This window comes from Phodopus roborovskii, unplaced genomic scaffold (assembly GCF_943737965.1).
Source record: "Phodopus roborovskii unplaced genomic scaffold, PHOROB, whole genome shotgun sequence".
Classification (NCBI taxonomy): Eukaryota; Metazoa; Chordata; class Mammalia; order Rodentia; family Cricetidae; genus Phodopus; species Phodopus roborovskii.
In genome coordinates this window covers 6,346,944-6,367,567 of record NW_026126517.1, presented here as the reverse complement: position 1 = coordinate 6,367,567, position 20,624 = coordinate 6,346,944, and the positions used below count along the sequence as shown (strand labels likewise).

Here is a 20,624-nt window from a genome sequence, read left to right as displayed (position 1 = left end):
TCTTCTCAATTCATGTTGGAGGGTCAGGACAACACTAGCGATTTTTGTTACCGTCTTGTCTTTCTTACACGACAGGAAAGGTAGAGGCCAGTGGAGATAGGACACTTCCTGTAGTAGCAGTCACCTTTGCCCCTGACTAGTGACACTCCGCATGCGTGTCAAAGGTACCTCAGCCGTGAGACAGCTTGCAAGCGTTGTTCATATGCGAATGTGAAGAGTATCCCAGCGTTTATCTGGCTAAGAAATAAGGGAGATGTAACCAAAAATATTGCAAGGACGCACCTGCAGTGCTAGGACTTTACGGGAACATCTGGGCCCGAGTGCTACTGGAAAAAGGCCAGGGCCGCCATGTTAATTAAGGGAGAGAAAAAAAAAAAAAAGGCAGCCCTTTGGCGCTGCACATGCGCAGATGAGCGCACCTCCTGGCGGCCGGGAGGCGGGGGAGTTGGGGGTGAGAAGAAGACTTGCGCCTGCGCGTGGCATCTCCTTCGCATCCGGGCCGGAGTTCTCCTGCCCCCTCCCCCGCCCGGCGCCGCCGTAGCACTTCAGTGCGTTGCAGCGCGGGAGTCCAGACAGTTCAGTGCGCTGCTGGGCGCCAGACCCCACCCGGTGGGCGACCGAACGCGTGCGTGCGCTTGGGCCCTGGCCGCTGCACCGCTGGGAGCTAGGGTGGTACGCTGCCTGGCCTCTCGGTGCATCGCGGCTCCCGGCGCCGCAGCCCGCAGCCGCCTGCCTTCCTCGGCCCTGCCCCTCCCCAGGGGCGCAGGCCGTCGGTGATCACCCACCGCCCAGCTCAGCGGAGCAGGGCTGCGGTGCAGCGTCCAGCGCGTTCCTGCAGCCGGCCCTCCGGCCTGCCTTCCCGGCAGGCAGCCCGCACCTTGGAGGGAGGGAGCAGTCTGTGCCGACATCGGCGCGGCCAGGCGGGGAGATGAGCTTCTTCGGCTTTGGGCAGAGCGTGGAGGTGGAAATCTTGCTGAATGATGCGGAGAGTAGGAAGCGAGCGGAGCACAAGACAGAGGACGGGAAGAAGGAAAAATATTTCCTCTTCTACGACGGAGAAACCGTCTCCGGGAAGGTGAGCCTATCTCTGAAGAACCCCAACAAGCGGCTAGAGCACCAGGGCATCAAGATCGAGTTCATTGGACAGATCGGTGAGTCGACTCCCTGGGATCTCCCCAAGCCCGCGACGTCAGCCCGCCCCTGGAGTCCGGTGTGGGACGGGCGGGGAGCAGAGATTTTAAGGGCCCAGCTCTTGCGAGGCCTGTGACAGGCTCTTGTCAATTGCAGTCTGAAGCCTGAGGTTCACCCACGAGTCCCGCCCGTGGGCGACTCCCCCATGCGTTCTTCCTTGCCAAAAGTGACAGCGTGCTGCTGGGGAGGTGGGGTCGCCTAAGAACAGCAGGGAGCCCCCTATTGTGTAGTTGGATGCTCACCTGGTACCTGGGTGCCCCCATTGTCTCTGCAGTACGCTCTGAGCTTTGCTTCTTGCACCCGGGATTTCACAGTGAGGTGCTTAGGCAATATCCTGCAGGTGGGTTTGACAGCTACCTCTGTCAGATTCAATCCAAAATTAAGCGGTGACCCCACCCATCCATATATATGTGTACATATGTACATATGTACATATAAAACATATATAGATAGATATGATGTATAGACAGGGTTCATAAAGGTTCTGTTTATCTTATATCCACTCTGAATTACTTTTCCTGTGCATGTTTTGAATAGCTATGCCTGTATTTCTCAGACGTATTATTAGAATGCTAGTTTTTAGTTGTCTAATTTTCTCCTTAGAGTGAAAGAAGTGATCTTGCAATAACTACCATTAAATGATCAAAAATTTGCAGTGCTCAATAATCATCTTCAAAATAGGGCTGTTAATTTTACTAGAACTAGAAAAATTACTACTACTAGGGAAAGTAGTTAAAAAAAATTGGGAGGAGTCAGCTAGTTAAAAAAAAATGGGGGGAGTCAGCTGAGTATAGTGGTACATGTCTTTAATCCCAGAACTTGGGAGGCAGAGACAGGTAGATCTCTGTGAGTTGAAGCCCAGCCTGGCCTACAGAGTGAGTTCCAGGCCAGCTTCTGTTACATAGTGAGTGAAACCCTGTCTCAAAATAAAACAAAACCCCACAAAGATTTGGGAAGCTGCTCATCATCATGACTGGGTTGTCACAAGTTCTAAGTATTTGGAGTCTTTTGTGTAATTAAGTCGCTTGAGTACTTCTAAGATAAAATACTTGTGTTACGAGTCATGAATAGGTAGGTTATGTGCTGTGTATGGTGAACACCTGTCAGAAAATCCCTATCCTGTACTCCATGCTGCACATAGGGACACTGAGTTCCGAGACTTCATTTGGAAAGCTTGTTAAATTCACATGCTAAGAGTTTAGTATAGCAATCTGTTCTCTCCTTTTACAGAGGCAGGGAGGAGGAGCCCTGGGAAAAGGAGTGCTGGTGGCCAGATTTTGTAACCCACTGTTTGGCCTTAAAGCATCTGGTATTTAAAAATTTGAAGTCCAGCTGAAGACTGGCTGATTGTAAAGTACCTGTTGTGTTATTTTAAAGCCAGGATGTGGAAGATCTATTGCTGTGCCAGAAAAGGGATGGAAGTGTGAATTTCACACTGGTTGCTCTCCTGCTTCTGGCTTGGGTAACAGGACAGGTGCACTGTTGATAGATGTCTGGAGCCTGAGCAGAGCCTGATCGTTGTTGTCGAAGGCTCTTATCTGTATCCTCAGCATTTCCTGTACTAGAAACCAGTGACGTTCCCTACTTTTCACACATAATGCTGTTAGACATTGCTGTGTGTCCCCACAGGGGTTAAAATCACCCCTAGTAAAGAATCACAGTTTGGATTATATAAATCCAAAGCATTTTATGTTAAGCATAACATATGAAATAGTCAGTACTTGCCTACTGAGAACTGGTATTTTAAGTAGGAGTTTTAAAGTTACATTTGTTCTTTTTTTTTTTTTTCTGTAATACCAGTATAAACAAGTATGTTTTAGTCTTTGTCTATATGATCACTCCCTGATTGTGAATAACTCGTAATGTCCCCTGAAATGAACCATTCTAGAAGGAATGCATGGTGTCAGGAGCTTTCTCTTTAATTTAAATGCAAGGTAGCCAATGAGGCTGTTTGTTGTAAATGTCCCACTTGGTCTCCTGCCTAACTCCTTCATTTCCAAGATTGTAACCTTACTGAATTTTTGTAAAGCCTTTTATTGCTTCCTGGGATAATTTCCCCTAGGCCCTTGACACTCTGACCTGATCAGGCCTCAGCTTTGTCAGCCATAAATCAAGTATAATAAAATCACGCTGTTATTGTGGTAACATATTGGGGGACTCTGTCTCATGTCAGGTAGAGTTCCTTTATAAAGAAAAGAGCAGTCACGGTAGTGACAATTCCATTTCACAAGCTAAATCACAGCCACTGATTCAAGCCCCCTAGGCTTCTTTTAGTCTTCCTAGTTAGATCACCATATGAACTTTTACAGGGTATATATTTCAGCCCTTTGCCTTCAATTTTTTGTTTCTGCCACATGGGCTTTCACACAGCTAGCAGTGGGTGTGGTACTTAAAGTATATGGTTCATGTTAATTCCCATTTATTATCCACGGTTACATGAGAGAATGGCAATAGATTAGAATAGAATTATAAACAGTAAATTTATTGTTTGGGAGACATCAGATAAACCTTTCTAACCAGACATGATAGTATATATGTATAGTCCCAACACTCCAGAAGCCAGGTTAGGAAGTTAGCCAGTCTGGCTATATAGCAAGACCCTGTCTCAAAACAAAGCATAGGAAAAGTCTTTCTATATATGTTTGGTATAAAAGTTTCTCTTCACACCGCCCCACCCCTGTTCCTAAAACTGCTGTTGAAGTTGTACCAGCTTATTTAGAGGTACAAAGTATTTTCCTTGGGCTTCCTATTTCTTCATTATCTCTGTGACTTCCCCAAAGAGTTCAGGCATGGCATATTGTGCCTTACATCTAAGACAGTTATTATGTAGTGAGTTCAGGGCAGCAGAGCGAGGCTAGTGGGTAACTTTGTTGAAGTTGTGGTTCTGTGGTTTTCTCCTTCATTGCATTCTTTGACTATGTATCAAGTGGGTGGGACTTCTGTCAGGTAATAAGGGCAGGCTATATGGGTAACTGTAGCTACAGCCAAGAGAGTGACTCAGCATCAAATTTTGTCCTGCTTCTTGATGAAACAGTCATTGCTTGTTTGTTTGTTGGGGTCTTGCAGGAGTTGGAGTTATTGTCCTTGTCTCACAGTCTCTTCTATACCCTTCTCATCATCTTCTGTAAGGATGAACTTCCTAAAAGGCAATTCTCACATTGCTGATCCCTTAAAAGTTGTTTGTTTGTGTCTTTACCAGCACCTTAGAAGGAATGCATTTATTTCCTTATTGTCTGAGCCTGCCTTTCCAGATCCCATCTCTCTTTAACTGATGATAGTTCCTTCAGATATCCTCTTCTAGTCAGGCATGGTGCTACACACCTGTCAGCCTTGGAAGACAGAAGCAGGAAGATCATGAGTTCAAGTCTAGCCTGAGCTATATAGTGAGACCTTACTTTACCTTAAAAAATGAAGTAAATGGGGACTGATGAGGTAGCTCAGTGGTTAAGAGCACTGGCTGCTTTTCCAGAGGTCCTGAGTTCAGTCCCACATGTCAGCCTGCACAACCTTCTTCCCTTATGTAGTATGAACTACCCAATTGTCTTTTTCTTCAGAGGCCTATCTAATCACTTCCTCTACTTTAAGCTCCAGGGATACATCTTTTCAAGCAGGTTGTGACTTTGTTATTATTGTGCTTATTTTTTTTTCCTTCAATTGTCTGTCTTCTTACACCAAAGACCAGAGACTGCCTTCAGTCCATTACTAGTCCAGTGCTTAATCTCAATGGCTAGCATTCAAAGTGCTCAGTGAATGTTTACTAACTGGGTAATACTGATTTAGAGCTAAGATTTTACAGGAACCCTTTTCTGGAATTTTTTTTCCCCCTCATGTTCTGTAGAAGCCAGGAACAAACATAGGTCCACAGCTATGTCAGGCAAGTATCCCGCAACTCTGAGCTACATCCCTGGCCCCTGGAATTACTCTAATGAAAGAAACAGTCTAGACCAAGCTCCTGGGTCTCCTGCATATATGTGGGGGACATTCATGAGCTAGTAGATGTTGTTCTCAGTCAAGACCGAGCTTGGGTGGTACATGACCATTATGCACCTAATGGCACCACATCTCCCTGAGGAATGAAGAATTTGCAGACATGTAGCTCACTGGGTCCTACAGCAACTGCACTGGTGTTACAGTTTAAATATCGTTCCAAGAGACTATAAGTTTCTGGTTCTTCCTTTAGAGCTGTGCATTTTTGTTATCCTCAGTACGTTTTTCAGCTGTTTTTGTTATCTTCCCTGTACCTAGTATGCTTGTGGCATAGCCTCTGTTGAAACAAGGCCAATGAATTTGCGATGAGGGAAGTCTTCCAGGTTAGACCGGTGGGTTAGCAAGAAGCAGCAGTATGCAGAGAGCACTGAGGAAGCTACTGCACAGTTATAGGAGGAAAGAGCATTTTCCTGATGAAATGCTTTGGAAAACACTGGGAGCAGTTGTAAGCAAGACTTGGGAACCTTGGAAGCTAATGGGGTTAAATGAACCAAATATTATTAAAAAGGTCAAACTTGCAGAGATGGGTAGACAGAACCAAATACATACTTTTTAACCAAGTTTTTAATGAGTTCATCAGTACCGATAAGCCTGTACTTTTAAAAACTCCAGAGACATTTTTTTTTTTTTAAAAAACTCATTTACTCTTGAAATACCAAGTGAAAAAGCACATAGAGGTTAACTGGTTGATTCCAGCAGACTTACTAAGTGTTCAGCAGGGCTTAGATTTGCACAGAGCAGAGCAATGTGTGGGCAACCCAGAGGTGCAATTGTTCCTATGGTTCTGCCAGGCACAGGAGGTATAGCAAGCTAGGACCCTTGTCACATAGTCAGCAAACAGGATAGGGAAGTCAGATGAGAAGCCTTTTGCTTTCTATCTCCCCCAAGTCCAACATGAAGCCTAGACTATCTGTGGCGCTAGTCCAGCTGCAAGTCCCCGGGTGTCTCAGAGGCACACTCAGCCTTTGAAGCAGTTAGCTCAATTTCCTAATATGGTGGCTACCTCCCTTCTTGGCCGTTGGTGGCAGGCATTATTGCCATGAAAACATCCTAAGTGCAAAAATTATTTCCTCTTTTGAGTAAAGAAAGAAACTAATGACAGAAGTTACTTGGAAAAAGAGAATAGAGTGACAGACCCAGTTTCTGCTTCTAGCCTGAAGGGCTATCGTGTTTGGGATGGAGGAGAGGCTGTTTTTATAGTCTCTGTAGGGCCTAGGCTTCTTGTTAGAACACTTGGATTTTCGGTTTCAATTTATTCAAGATGAAACCAACCTTTCTGGCAAATAACAGTGTAAAGCAACTATTTCTGTCCCTTTGGCCACAGTGTTTGCATAAGCATTCCAAGTTGTTTACAAATTATAAATCAGAAAGACCATGCCAAGCTAGATGTGATAGCTGCCATACAACTGTACTCCTAGCACTAGGAAGATGAATCAGGAGAATGGCCATGCACTTAAGGTCAGCCTGGGATATGTGGTAAGACCCATCTTGTTATGAGCACTTTCCTGCCAGCCTGATCCCCACAGCTGTGTCAGCCCAAATAACACACAGAGATGCTGTATTAATTATATTGGTGTTGGCCAATGTCTAGAGCTTCTTACTGGCTGATGTGTATCTCTACATTGTCTTATCTTACCAAGAACGTCAGACTCACATGTCTTCTCCTCCTGAGATCACACCGAGACTCCGTCCTACGTTTCCCAGAGTCCTCCACCTCTCCTAGTCCCACCTATCTTGCTTCCCTGTTGGCCAACAGTACATTATTCATTAACTAATAAGAGAAACATACTTACAGAATGACATCTCCCATCACCAACTCAACATAATAAAATCATAAAAGGCCATTCTGGGCCTCCTTGGACCACACCATTCTCCTGTGGCATTTCATGTAGGCACTGATACTGATGTGCCATGGGAAGAAAAACACTGAGGAGACTATGATGCTATACAGAAAAGGGACTTCTCCCCAATCCCCTGCTGGGCCAGGCAGTGTACTTAGGAACCGTTGCTAGGATCCTCAAATCCTGGCAGCATGAGCACACTCACACCCTCTCTGTTTATTTCTGTGGTTGCCTTTGGGCTCTATGATCATCGCTTTTGTGTTTTATCCCTTTCTCTCTTTCCATTTTCCTCTTGATGCTGCGATTTTCCATGGAAAGTTCATGGATATTGGGGCCTTGGGCTTCTTACTTGAATTCATTGGTGCTGGAGCAAAATACAGTGCTTGGGAGCCGAGGTTTCCTAACTTATGGATTCAGTTCTCACATGAGCCAGCACCATCTACCAGATTAGGTCACAAGACTGAGTGGAAGATTTCCTGTTGCTGAGGAGGGTCAGCTCTGTCCTGCTCTGTCCATTTCTGAGTGTTCTTACTTTACTGGGGGCGTAGTTAGTTCCTGCGTTGATAACTTTCTCCCACATAATTTAGAACTGTCATCTCCCTTTACTGCATTTATGGATTATGACTCCCTACCCAGCATGCCTCCCACTGCTGAGGCCACTTAATATTTGGAAGAAGTAGATTACTTGTAATAAAAGACCGATGACCAGGTACGGTGGCACACACCATTAATACCTAGCGCTGAAAGCAGAGGCAGGCGGATTTCTGTGAGTTCAAGGCCAGCCTGGTCTACAGAGCAAGTTCCAGGACATCTAGGGCTACATAAATACACTGTCTCAAAAGCCAAAACAAAACAAATTGACCAAAGTGTTAGGAGGTAGGAAGGAAGCCTCATATGTTAGCCATAGGGTACACTGTAGATTTGCATGGAAGTAGCACTACTAGAATGGGACTATGTATAATATTACCACTTTTATGAATTTGATAAATGCTTTTTGACTTTTGTCTGCTTGTTTTTTTAGTTTTGGTTTATTTATTTATTTTTTCTTCTTCTAATGCTGATTTCAAACCCAGGGCCATCTCATACGTGCCAGACAAGTACTCAACCACTAAATACCCCCAGCTCAAGTTGAGTATATCTTCCAACAGCCCACTCTGTTTCCAAATGCCTCCAAGCTAAGGAAAAGTTCCCCATGGGATGAGCAAGTCAGGGGAGAGCCTGTGGAGTGTAGGGGGGAACTTGCTGTCAGCTGAGATTGTTTCTTTGTCCAGAAATGGATTGAAGACTGCATTGGAGGGGCAGGATATGTGGTTTCTTGGGCACAATAAGGTTTTGATCCCAATCCAGGCTTTATACCTTAAGCTGTTGGAGCTGGACCCAGCAAGTACACTGCTCTGAGCAGTCCCGTCACACCTGAGATGCTGAGAACCAGGACCAGGTCGAAGGGTAGTAGCTTGTCTCAGAAGCAGCTGTTCTGCTGTTCCAGTTCATCTCCCTCCTGTGGGTTACAGCCCAGCACAGTGCTTGAATTCAAGAATATTTGAGGGATGAGGCTTCACCTATCATGTGGCCTGGTATCATCACAGGTAGAACTAAGTGCTTTCAACTAGGGGCCAGGGAGCTGGAGCTATGAACCTCATCTTTAAAGGTTCTTAAGTCCAAAGGAGAACAGAAAGACTATGCATATCTCAAAACTTAATTTTTAAGTTGCAGAATACAAAAAGTCATAAAATAATTTGGGTCTGGTGATACCTGGGTATGAGCTCACATCTATGGTCCCAGGATGTGGGAGGGAAAGACAAGGGATTGCTGTGAGTTTGAAGCTAGCCTATACTACATAGTTAATTCTGGGCCAGGGTGAACTATGGAATAAGAAGGCCTGACCTATCCATCTCACAGGATTTTTGACAGAAGATATAATAAAGTAACCATGCATTTCCTGTCAGGAATGTTAGAAAGGTTTTTTTTTTTTTTTTTATCGATTCTCTTGAAACATGCTGAAAGCTGGTCACTGAATTTGTTCTAACCATCTCAGAGTCCCCTTACCCTTAATGGCACACAGTTGGTGGATTGTTAACAAGAGCAATGGCCTAGAGCATCATAATGATTTTTATTTATTTGTTTAGGTTTCTTTATTTCATGCATGAGTATTTTTGCCTACATGCATGTCTGTGCATGCTGGTGCCCCTGGAGCTCAGAAAAGGGCACTGGGTCCCCTGGAACTAGAGTTACAGATGGTTGTGTGCCATCAGATGGTTGCTGAGACTTGAACCCAACTCATCTGTAAGAGCAACAAGTGCTCTTTACCACTCAGTTATCTCTCCATCATACTGGCACACTAGTTTTTGTTTTCTTTTTGTTTTTGTTTTGTAGATTCTCACTGTGTGAAGCAGAATTGTCAGCTGGGTGTGGTGGTACACACCTATTTTTCTAGCTATTTGAGACTGTGGTAGGAGAATTGCTTATGCCTGAGAGCTAGGTGACATAGTAAGACCCTGTCCCAAACAAGCACCACAAAAAAGGAAGTGTCTTTGAAGGGACTTGTGTGTGTGTGTGTGTGTGTGTGGGTGGGTGGGGTGGTAATCATTGGAGGGATTTGGTCAGGGAATAAGAAGAAACCTTTAGAGCAAGTCTGGTTTGGCCAGGTCCTCCAGAAAAGACCAGTGCCGTAGGTTCAGTGTAGTTTAGGTCTGCTAGAGGAGACTTTGTTCTCTCTCCAGAACTCTACTATGACCGTGGGAACCACCATGAGTTTGTGTCTCTGGTGAAGGACTTGGCTCGGCCAGGAGAGATCACCCAATCACAGGCCTTCGACTTTGAGTTTACTCATGTGGAAAAGCCGTATGAATCCTACACAGGGCAGAACGTGAAGCTACGGTAAGTGGTCAGTGATGTTTTCTGTTATGGTCCTGAAGCTGTCCCATGAGGGCAGGGCCTGGAGTTTCATAGCTGTTAAGGGTCTCTATGTGGCTACTAAGAAGGAAGAGGACTGCAAGCAACTGGCTGCTAGTAAATGTTACCATTGGGCTCCCTGGAGGAAGAGCCTTCTGATTGTACTTCCCATGGCTGTCTGTGAACCTGGGTGCAGTCACCACAGTTACACACTCTTAGTACCATCACACAGAGTCCTTCCAGACCAAGGGCCTCACAATGCAGAAAAATCGTTAGGAAGCAAAGGGATTGCTTCTCAGGTAATTCATCTACTTGTGAGTTTATATAATTTAAGTAATAGCCATTTTAAACAACCATTTCTTAAAATTCTTGAAAATTCAGCAGTTGGCTTTGGTATCTGAGGTGGCCCCAGACAGACACCTCAGCTTGGTTTCCAGAAGTGCTGACCCCTCCCCATTTAGCTCTGCTGCCACACAATATTATATCATTTTGGATTCTATAACTTAAAGCTTTGTCTTTTGAAAATAGATACTAGTTTAGGATTCTAACTTTAGATCTGCCTTCTGTCTTTTGGAAGAGATAAGAAAAAAGAAAAATGTAAGAGCATAGCACAGTCTTTAAAAGCTGGACACAGCCAAACATTTGGCTTAGTGGGACAGCATTGCCTGGCACATATAAGAGATCATAAACAAAAAAGTTAATGTGTACAGAAGCCCCCGAGATTGTTTTTACTGCTACATTCTGGGAAACTCTGAAGGAAGGATACTAATGTCTGGGTCTCTGAGGTTAAAAAAAAAAAAAAAAAAAAAAAAAGGTCCACAGCATCTTTAGACTCTTAGGCACAACCCTTAGATTATGTGGCATCACTGAGACAAAGCAGACTGTCCTGTCACTTCCGATCCCAAGTCTTGATCCCATCTCACAGGATCTGATTGCTTTCATCATCTACAGGCCTGGGTTTAGGGTGGTGAGGATTACAGCGAGACCAGCATCTCCCTTGCTTTCTCCTGGTTTCCCTCTATCCATCAGAACTCTTTATAGACTCTTAGGAATCCCTGCTAAAGACAGTGATTCATCCTGTCATTTCAGAGAAAGCACCAGTGAGGATTATCTAGCAGTCACTTAGCTTGGATATGGGAATTGTTAAAAAGAATTTTTTGACACAAGGTCTTGTTATGTTGCTAGGCTAACCTCAAACTCTCTGCCTCAACCTCCTGAGTGCTGGGATTATGGGTGTGTGCTACCCCATACCCCATTGGATTTGCCTTAGTGTCTTTATGTCAAGAAGAAAGGTATTGAAAACAATAGGCTTGCTCCTCAAAGAGTTAGCATGTGCACATATTTGAGGAATATGCAAGGTCCTGGGCTCAGTCCCCACCAATACATAATTAATGAGAATCAGTGTGTGACCCAGCAACTCCACTGCAATTGTATATCCAAAATAATTGGACACAGAGTCTGGAACAGATAATCTGACACCCGTGACCACAGCAGTGTTATTCACATTATCTAAAAGTGAAAGTAGGCAGTTATGGTGGTACATGCCTTTAATCTTAGCACTAGGGAAACTGAGGCAGGTGATCTCTGTGAAAGTTCTATTCTGGCCAGGACTAATAGTGAGACCCTATCTCAAAACAAACAAACAAAAAACAAAAATAAAAACAAAAGAAAATTCTGCAATCAGTCAGGCATTTTTGAAATAGGCAGATGGATCTCTATGTTTAAGGCCAGCCTGGTCTACTTAGCAAATTACAGGTCACCTAGAGCTACATAGTGAAACTCTGTCTCAAAAAAACCCGACAACACCAAAACTATGTACAGAAGCAGTGTCATACTAGAGTACCAGGAGTTTTCACTCCTCTCTCCATCCCCTACCTATTGTGAGGGGGAGAAAAGCTGTTTTTCTTTTTGGGAGTGGGAGAGGGTTGCTGGTGAAGGAAGTCTGTGAAGAGCAGGGACATGCTTCGGCCCCAAGGAAAAACAGCACAGCAGTAAAGAATTAAAAATCTTCACTTGAAAATCTTTAATAGAATAAAAATCAGTCTTCTACAGACAATGGAATGGATTTGAGACCTGAGCAATTAGAAGGGGTTAAGGACAAATGTCTTGTACAGTTGTGACAGAAATTAACTGAGGGAAATGAAGTATCACACAGAGTTGATAGCCTGCATATGTAGTTGATGTGGCTAGCATTTCTGCTAACTTTCCGGTAATACTTAATGGGCACTTGGGTTATCAAAGGATTACTCAGAAGGAATTATAGCTAAGGGGGCTTTCCTCTTGTGGGTGTTGGCATAGTTTTACATTCAAGGGACTGGGATGTTGCAGAAGCTGTGCTGATGTTGCAGAAGCTGTGCCTAGTGGCTGTAAACAGTTAGGGTCCACTTGTGTACCTTCCTTCAAATCTGTACACTACCATGCATGTACCTCCTCTAGCTAAACTATAGATTTCTATGCTACTTTGTTGCTACACGTAGCTTTGTTCTTTGAGTACCTTTGTTCTTATAAACCTGGATTGTAGTTTCTGAATTACCCTTTGCCTGTCTTGATGTTTGTGTTTGTTCCTCTCCCTTCTGATTATGAGCTTCTTTTGAAATTGTATTGTACTTATCCTATGCCTAGCACAGGGTTAGCTAAGAAAGATTGCTGAAATGAGTACTTGGCTTGATTTCTCCATTTCCTCGTCCTCTTTTTTTATTGATCAGATACTGTTTAGTGGACAGGCGTGTAAATATAAGTGTATAGGCCAGGTGTCAGTGCTCAAATAGCCAGGAGTTAGGTAAAGAAACAAACCCTCCACACAGATGGTAGATAGTGGTAGGGAACATGAAAGGCCTTTAAAACATGCTGTTGGCACAGATGGCAGGGAAATTACTTTTGCTAAAACAAGGTTCTTAGTTCATAGTCATGAGTTCCCAAAAGGATTTTAAAGGAAGGCTCTGATCTCCCTAAAATTGTAGTTGCAGAAGTCTGTGTATAGGTGCCTATGTATACTTTTTCTAAGAAAAGGGCCCATAAATTCTCAGAGGGATATAAAGCCCCGAAGGCTTAAACAGTACTGTAGGGTTCTTCCAGGTGGGCTGTTTGGTGTCTGATCTATGTAGCTTCTAGAAACTGGAAGTATTCTCATAGGATGGCTCCATTTCTTACAGCTATTTCCTTAGAGCCACCATCAGCCGCCGCCTCAATGATGTTGTCAAAGAGATGGACATTGTAGTTCACACACTTAGCACGTACCCAGAGCTGAACTCATCCATCAAGATGGAAGTTGGGATCGAGGACTGCCTGCACATTGAATTTGAGTATAACAAATCCAAGTAAGTATCCTGAACCCCAAGCTCATGTGGTAATTATTAATGGAGGTTAAGAGAGATCTTAAGTTGAGTGTACACTGACAGCCTCACAACTTCATGGTAGTGTTCTGCAAAGGGAAACTACCAAAATAATAGTTAGATATATGTGTTAGGCTAGTTATAGTTAGACCGGCCAGGAAATAGAAACTTTATTGTTCAGCATATTAAATTATTTAAGATCACATATTTAAACATTAAGGTGCCTTCCAAAATCAAGCTTAACTAGCTTTTAGGTTGTTTGTTTTGGATACTAGGTAAAGCTACTTCCTTTCATGTGTGAAAATAATCACAGAACAAAATGCCACCATCATTTGTTTCCTCCTTGCCTTAGAAATCAAAGTGAGGAAACCATGTACCGGCAATGGGCTGCTTCCCCTCCCTGAACCAAAATGAGTTACAGTTCAGAGTCCCTCATGCTTTTGTGTGTGTGTGTGTGTGTGTGTGTGTGTGTGTGTGGTTTTTTTTTTGAAACAAAGTTTCTCTGTCCTGGAACTCTTTGTGTAGAACAGGCTGAGCTCAAACTCATTGAGATTCCCACCTGCCTCTGCCTCCTGAGTGCTGGGATTAAAGCCCCATGCCACCACTACCCTGCACCTGGATAGCTGGCAAGCAGTGTTTTAAACTGTGTTTACTATTAGAACATCAAAATGTTTACTTTCTTATAAACCACAGGATTTTCTGGCAGTCCTGTATCTTTCTTTTGAATGTAATCTATTCCTGAAAGTATTTAGAGACCAATCCAAAAGTGAAAGGATCATCTACTCAGTCTTTGATTACCCTTCTTCCTGTAGTGGTCTCCCCCTCCCCCCCAGGCCTACAGCCAACCAGGAATTAAGGAGAGCCCGTTTGCCTGCTAAGGGTTTAGGACTGGCCTCATACTTGTGACCCTGCTCCTACTTCAGAAGTGCTGGCATTACAGGCATGTGTCACCATGTCTGATGGGAACAGTTTTTAAACCAGGAACATACACTCCAAAAACAGTTGTGAAACATAGTTGTTTGTTCCTCTGCTCCCTGACTTGGAACCTAGTGATGCCCCCATAACATGACCATTGTGACCAATCCTGCTTGGCCTGGCCCACCTGTTGGATAGGTGCTGGGAGGGAGCTTCTTGAGTCCTGTACCCCCTCCCCCTTTGTCTCCTTATTCAGCCTGGTCCTGCCCACTAATCCCCCAGCCCCGTGGTGAAGGCAGCAGCAGGCAGGAGTGCTCTCACAGAGCCTGAAGCAGCCACTAGTCAGAAGCTCTTGGATAAAAAGTGCTTTAGGGTCAATTCCATGTAGGCAGGGATAGATACTTCAGTCTTCCCCTCTCCTTGTACCACAGGTTGTACCATATGGGAGCATGAAACATGCTTCTCACATGGGTGTGCGCCTGCGTAAGGTTTCATTATAGTAAATGAATGCTTCATTTATAGTATAGAAAACCTTAGCATCCGTGTATAGTCTGTAAGTATCCCTGAGAAATGCTGCAGGTGGCCTTCTGCTGTGTCTGCAGGTGTGGAGGTTACCCACTCACTGTTTGCAGCTTTCCCAGCAGATTGTAAACAACGGCATAGGGAATGGAGGGGAACACTAAAGCCTGGAAACTAGGAGTTGCCTGTCTGAACCTTCTCATATCCAATTGAATAATGTAGTCTCTTCCAGCTTCTTTTTTTCCCACCTGCCATGTAAGGAGGCCCAATTCTGACATCTCTGCTAGGGATCACACAAATGTGCTATCTTTCTGGCACATCTGATACAGGACAGTGTATCCACAGACTACCAGCTGTGGCTGACCCACAGAGAAATACTTAAAGGTACACAAAGTGTTATGTGCTGGGTAGTGGTGGCGCACGCCTTTAGTCCCAGCAATCAGGAGGTAGAGGCAGGTGGATCTCTGTGAGTTTCAGGTCAGTCTGATCTACAGAGGGAGTTCCAGGACAGTCAGGGCTACACAGTAAAACCCTGTTTTGGAAAAAAAAAAAAAAAAGGAAGTGCTATGCAACATGGCTAAATTCCTAGTAGCTCATGAAGCAGAAGCCATGCAGCCAACAGTGCAGAGAGGGATTCATTTGTTTTGTTCTTCAGCTCCAACCTGGCTGTCCAGCCTGAAGCAAAGCAAAGGAAACTCACTGGGAACTGTTAAGGCCCAGTTCCAGTGGAAGGGGGGAGACTTGATTCCTTTGTTTGTGAGTCTAATACATTAAAGAAACACATTAAAAAAATACTAAAGGTGTATCCTGTGGAGATGGGACAGATAAACAAATATTGATGGTTGAAATAACACGTATCATGCTTTGAGTGGGACGTGGAAGAGATGCAGTCACACGGATTCCAGCAAAGGACACACCAGGAGACTGTTCCGTAGCAAGGTTGAGCATATACTTCCATTACAGCTCACCAGGGTGCCCCGTGCCAAAACACAAGGGGCCAGGCGCTGCCCCACCTTCCTACTTCCTCTACTTTCTCTTCTTCAGATACCACTTGAAAGATGTCATTGTAGGGAAGATATACTTCCTGCTGGTGAGAATCAAAATCAAGCACATGGAGATAGACATCATCAAACGGGAAACAACGGGCACGGGTCCCAATGTGTACCATGAGAACGACACAATAGCCAAGTATGAGATCATGGACGGGGCACCAGTTCGAGGTGAGCCTCCTGGCCCAGGGCCACTTGCCACTATTTGCTTGCAGGACATGTACAGAATTTCAGAATTTCAGCATTTGGAGAAGGGTTCAGTTGATTATACTGTTGAAGTAAAATATCTTTATTTTTATTTACTTATTTATTTATTTTGAGACAAGGTCTCACTATGTAGCCTAGGCTGGAACTCATGGGAGCCCTCAGCACTGAAGTGGGAAAAGGAGGGAAAGACTGAGTCTGTGAAACTTCAGCTTCCTACCCCTCCTCAGCCACCACAGCCCCACACTGACCTTGTTTATGTATTGATTTATACTTAAGGTTTCATCTCAGCTGGCCTGCTTGCACATATATGTTATCCGCCAACTTGGTAGGTGGAGGTAGGAGACTCAGGAGTACAAAGTCATCCTTGGTCACATAAAGTTTAAGGTCTACTCAGGCTATATGAGATCTTGTCAAAAAAAAAAAAAAAACTGAATACTGCTTTAAAATTCAATTTGAATATTTAATTACTTTTCCCTCTTAACATTCTGGCATGTTTTCTGCTCAGAGAAAGAAAGATCCATGTTCTCTAGTCTGTCACGAAAGTGCACTTCTAGACTGCTGACCCACCCTATGAGGGCAGGAACCAATGGATGTGGTCCTCCACAGGGCCCCTGGGATGAGTGTGCTGGAAAGCGCTTTGCTGTTTGAGAACCTGGATGGTTACTGGGAAATATTGATCATTTACATTCATTATTGGCGTTGGAAGTGGGTAGTAGTTCACCTCCCAATGGGAAGCTGTCACACCAGCAGTGCTAGGGCTGGAGACCCCACAGATTCTCAAGTAATCACTGTAGCAGACCTCTGTGTTGCTACCAGGACTTCTTAATTCTGATGTTCCATTTCCTGACTGGTTGAGCCAAATGTTATTTCTCTTGTACATTGAGGTGGGGCACAGAGAAACAGCATAGCAGCTAATTAAAGGTCCGTGTATATTTAGCTTGAGGTTGGCCTTTCTCAGTAGAATCACTGCCCTCATTTTGTTCTTCTTATTAGAGTGTGATAGGACTAAAAATATGCCACTGGATTCTCTTGATTTCTTTCCATATGAAAGCTACAGATGCATTTAAATCTGGCTACTAGAGAACAAGGTGCACTCTCCTGCAGCTTGCTGTTAGAGTGGGGGTGTACTGTGGGCATACACTAACTAGTTGCAAGGGGGGATAACTGGAGAGATAGCTTTGTGGTCCTGAGCATACACTACTGTTGCTGAGACCTGAGTTTGGGTCCTAGCACTAGATTTATTTCGGCTACCTCAGATACCTGCATGTACACACACATACTCACAGATGCAAACATACACATTAATAAAGGTAAATCTTTAAAAGAAAAATTTTAAAAGAAAAAGAAAACCCAGTAACTTAACAGACTTACTTACTAGCTCATACCTCTAATTCCACCACTAGGGAGGCAGAGGCAGGAGGATTGCTGTGAGTTCAAGACCAGCCAGAACTACATAGAGACCCTGTTTCAAATAAACATGAAAACAAAAACAAACTAGCAACAAGGCATATTGCACATAGCAAATGGTACCTGATGGTTCCCCTGTGCTATTGGTACTGTCCCTCACTGCTTTCTGCAATGGGAGGATGATAGGCTGTTCAGAAACCACAGGACTGGAATGGATCTGGAAAATCACATATTTATTTCAGGAAACTGCTGAGAACAGTGTGTAACATCTCAAATGGCAGAGCCTTTGCTTAGTGTTCCTTGCATTGCTCAGCTGGAGTCTGACCTGCTGCAGCCCCACAATGGACATTGGTACACAGCAGTGCCTCTTATGTCCCTTGCCATCATTTTTGCCTCACCCCTTACAGGTGAGTCCATCCCCATCAGGCTCTTCCTGGCAGGATATGAGCTCACGCCCACCATGCGGGACATAAACAAGAAGTTCTCTGTGCGCTATTACCTCAACTTGGTGCTGATAGATGAGGAGGAACGGCGCTACTTCAAGCAGCAGGTGGGTGCCTCCTCCAGGACCCTGGGTTCCTTTGGGCATCAAGCAGAAAGGTCACCATTCCCACTTGTGGCCATCTTATCACTTTAAAGCAAAATGCTAACAGGAAATAGTCAAGCCTCTGTCACTTGTGATTTTTACCAACAAGTAGAAACATGGAATTGCCTAGAATCTTATAGCAGGAATACAGATTCCCAATTGACCCCTGGAGTCTGCTTTCTCAGGCATGACCCCTGCTTTTGTGGCTCGCACAGAACACCAGTCTTAAGAGCCACTACTTTGGTGAGAGATGAGTTGAGAAGGTTATTCCTGGGGATTCCCTGGGACCAAGGTGGGAACCCATGAGAAAAGCATTCCTGAGCCTCTCTCAAATACCAAATCGCCTCTTCTTCCAACTCTGCAGGAAGTGGTGTTGTGGCGGAAGGGTGACATCGTACGGAAGAGCATGTCTCACCAGGCAGCCATTGCCTCACAGCGCTTCGAGGGCACGACCTCCCTGGGTGAAGTGCGGACCCCAGGCCCACTGTCTGACAACAATAGCAGGCAGTAGGTCCTGGGGGCCAAGAGTTGCTGGGCTTCCACTGCAGCACCCCCATCTACCAAACACCAGCGACCGGGGAAGGGGAGGACAGGACGGTGTGAGGCTCCAGTGGCCATTACTTGCAACCTTGAAAACAAATCATGTTTTTTACCTAAATTCTTTTCTCCGAAGAACCTAAGGGGCTTGGGTTGGGCAGCAGTCTCCCTGGGATTCTGCAGCCTAGGTAGGGAAAGGGAGAGGAAACATTCTAAAAGCTAGTCTCTCCATCGGGAATGAGAGCTGTCTGTCCAGGCTATCTCGAGCCTTCAAGCAGAGTTGAGAGCACACATCATTGGCTCCAGGTTCTCTGGGCTTCCTGATACAGCAGCTGAGCATGTCCCTGGCACTCACTTGCCAGCAGGGCTCTGGGTAGTCACATCTTGCACTCCCTTCAACTGTCCCTGAGGTAGTCGCAGAAATTGTTGGGCCTGTCTCATCTATGTTGGATGAAGGCTCAAGATCGGGAAGCTACCTCTCTGAGCATCTGGGACGTGGTGCTCTGAAGTTTCCATTCACCTCTGGCCTCACTACGGGGACCAGATATGTCTCTTCTCCATCTTTTCTAACTTGTCAGGAACCATACAGGAGCAGAGCCTAAGGAAGGGTCTGGGGCTGACTGTCCTTTCACATGTGAGAGATATGGGCACAAAGAAGCCCTAAGACTGGTGTCACACATGGATGGCCAGGAACCTGAGCTAGGCCTCCTGGGGGAAACATTAGGCAAGGCAACTGTCTGCCTTCACCACATGACTCCACGTGGCAACCCCAGGTCTGGGTTGTTCTAGGAATTATTTGAAGTTACCAACAAGCCCTAAGCAGAGGGTCTGTTTCCTTTAGAATAGATCCTTACAAAAGGCTGAGATCCATTTGCCTCCCTAAAAGTGATCTCTTGTTACTCCACTGGATCCCTGGAACTTTTGGGCTTGGTTTCAGGCACTCAGGAGCTCTGTTCTTGCTCCCACCCCAAACCCTTTCACTCCACTATCAATACATCAAGGGAGGAAGGGCCTCTGCAGAAGACTCTGTTACCATAGCGTCAGAACAGTTCTGCTTGCCAAATTACGTCTTTGTCTTCACCAGTTCACTGACTCAAGTTTTACACCATTGGTGTTTAGTTTTTTAATTTAAAAACAAAATAGGAAAACTCTGGTGGATGTTGTTATACTAGAGAAGAGGCGGTTCTTCCTCCTGCTCTGTGCCGGGGCCTGCTAGTAGTAAAGGGGTTGACTGTCATCTTTGCCTTGTCTGGGAATGACCAGGAATTATGTCCCGTTGGCCGCCTTCCCATCTACAGAAAGATCAAGTGGAACCCTTGTTCAATAAGTACAGTATTGGCTGGTTTGTGCTCTTGGCAATTGGAAAGTAAAGGATTTGTTTAGTGCCACCTTCCAGTTTGGGTAGAAAATGGGGTCTCTTCCTCAGAAATCAGTGCAATCTTTGGCTTTGACAGGGCAGGGCTGAAGGATCACAGTTTAGATGAAAGACACTTGGGGTGACTGGGGTAGCAGAGCTAGGTAGTTTTCCTCATGTCAGACCCCAAGTTTACGTGTGACATACAGTCCCCATGGGAACAGGTTCATCCATCCAGCTGTCCTTGGATATCAAGGTTGGGCCCTAGCATATGAGGAAGGTAGGTTCTGTGCTCTTGCCATGTTCAGGGTATGAGACTAGACTTTGCTGTGCCTCCTTTTAATAGCTAATTAAAAGCATTTGTCAATTTCTCTGCCTCCCAGTTGACAACACAAATTCACTTTCCAACTTTGCTAACATCTGAAGCCTTTCTTCTGGGAGAACTAGAAGGTAGAATATGCTTTGTTTCTCTCAGGAGCTGTGCACAAGCCAGGTCTTGTTTTCTCTTACTACCCCCATTTTTTCTCTGCCAACTGTGAAAGTGTGGGGATGCTTCTATCCCCATCCCATAAGATTCCCAAACCTGGAGTGCATCGGTACTAAACCAAGCAGTGCAACTTGTAATTAAGAAGCTGCAGTGTTTACATGTTTCTTAATGTGTTGTCTTTTCGATGGCTGTATTTTAAAAGAACATTTGTTTTAATGGTGTCTCTAATTAAAGGAAGCCCTGTGGCTTTGGAGGCATTGTGCCCATGGTCCACCAGATTCTGTGGTCTTTTCCTTCTTAATACTGTCTCATATCTGACA

The 20,624-nt window shown here is 44.8% G+C and overlaps 1 protein-coding gene across 1 annotated transcript; it reads left to right on the top strand.

Annotated features, from left to right (window-relative positions):
• Positions 1-701: 701 nt before the first annotated feature.
• Positions 702-20,582, top strand: Vps26b (VPS26 retromer complex component B). The gene is made up of 6 exons (XM_051196929.1): positions 702-1,151; positions 9,740-9,896; positions 13,064-13,228; positions 15,722-15,897; positions 17,748-17,890; positions 18,291-20,582. Exons 1-6 carry the CDS (start codon positions 929-931, stop codon positions 18,435-18,437), a joined length of 1,011 nt encoding a protein of 336 aa, XP_051052886.1. The 5' UTR covers positions 702-928; the 3' UTR covers positions 18,438-20,582.
• The last annotated feature ends 42 nt before the right edge of the window (positions 20,583-20,624 follow it).

Excerpts from the sequence above, each read along its gene's own strand:
- Vps26b (XM_051196929.1), top strand. The coding sequence starts at position 929 with ATGAGCTTCTTCGGCTTTGGGCAGAGCGTGGAGGTGGAAATCTTGCTG. Across the intron at positions 9,897-13,063 it reads GGGCAGAACGTGAAGCTACG|CTATTTCCTTAGAGCCACCA; the intron begins GTAAGTGGTCAG and ends CATTTCTTACAG. Across the intron at positions 17,891-18,290 it reads GGCGCTACTTCAAGCAGCAG|GAAGTGGTGTTGTGGCGGAA; the intron begins GTGGGTGCCTCC and ends CCAACTCTGCAG.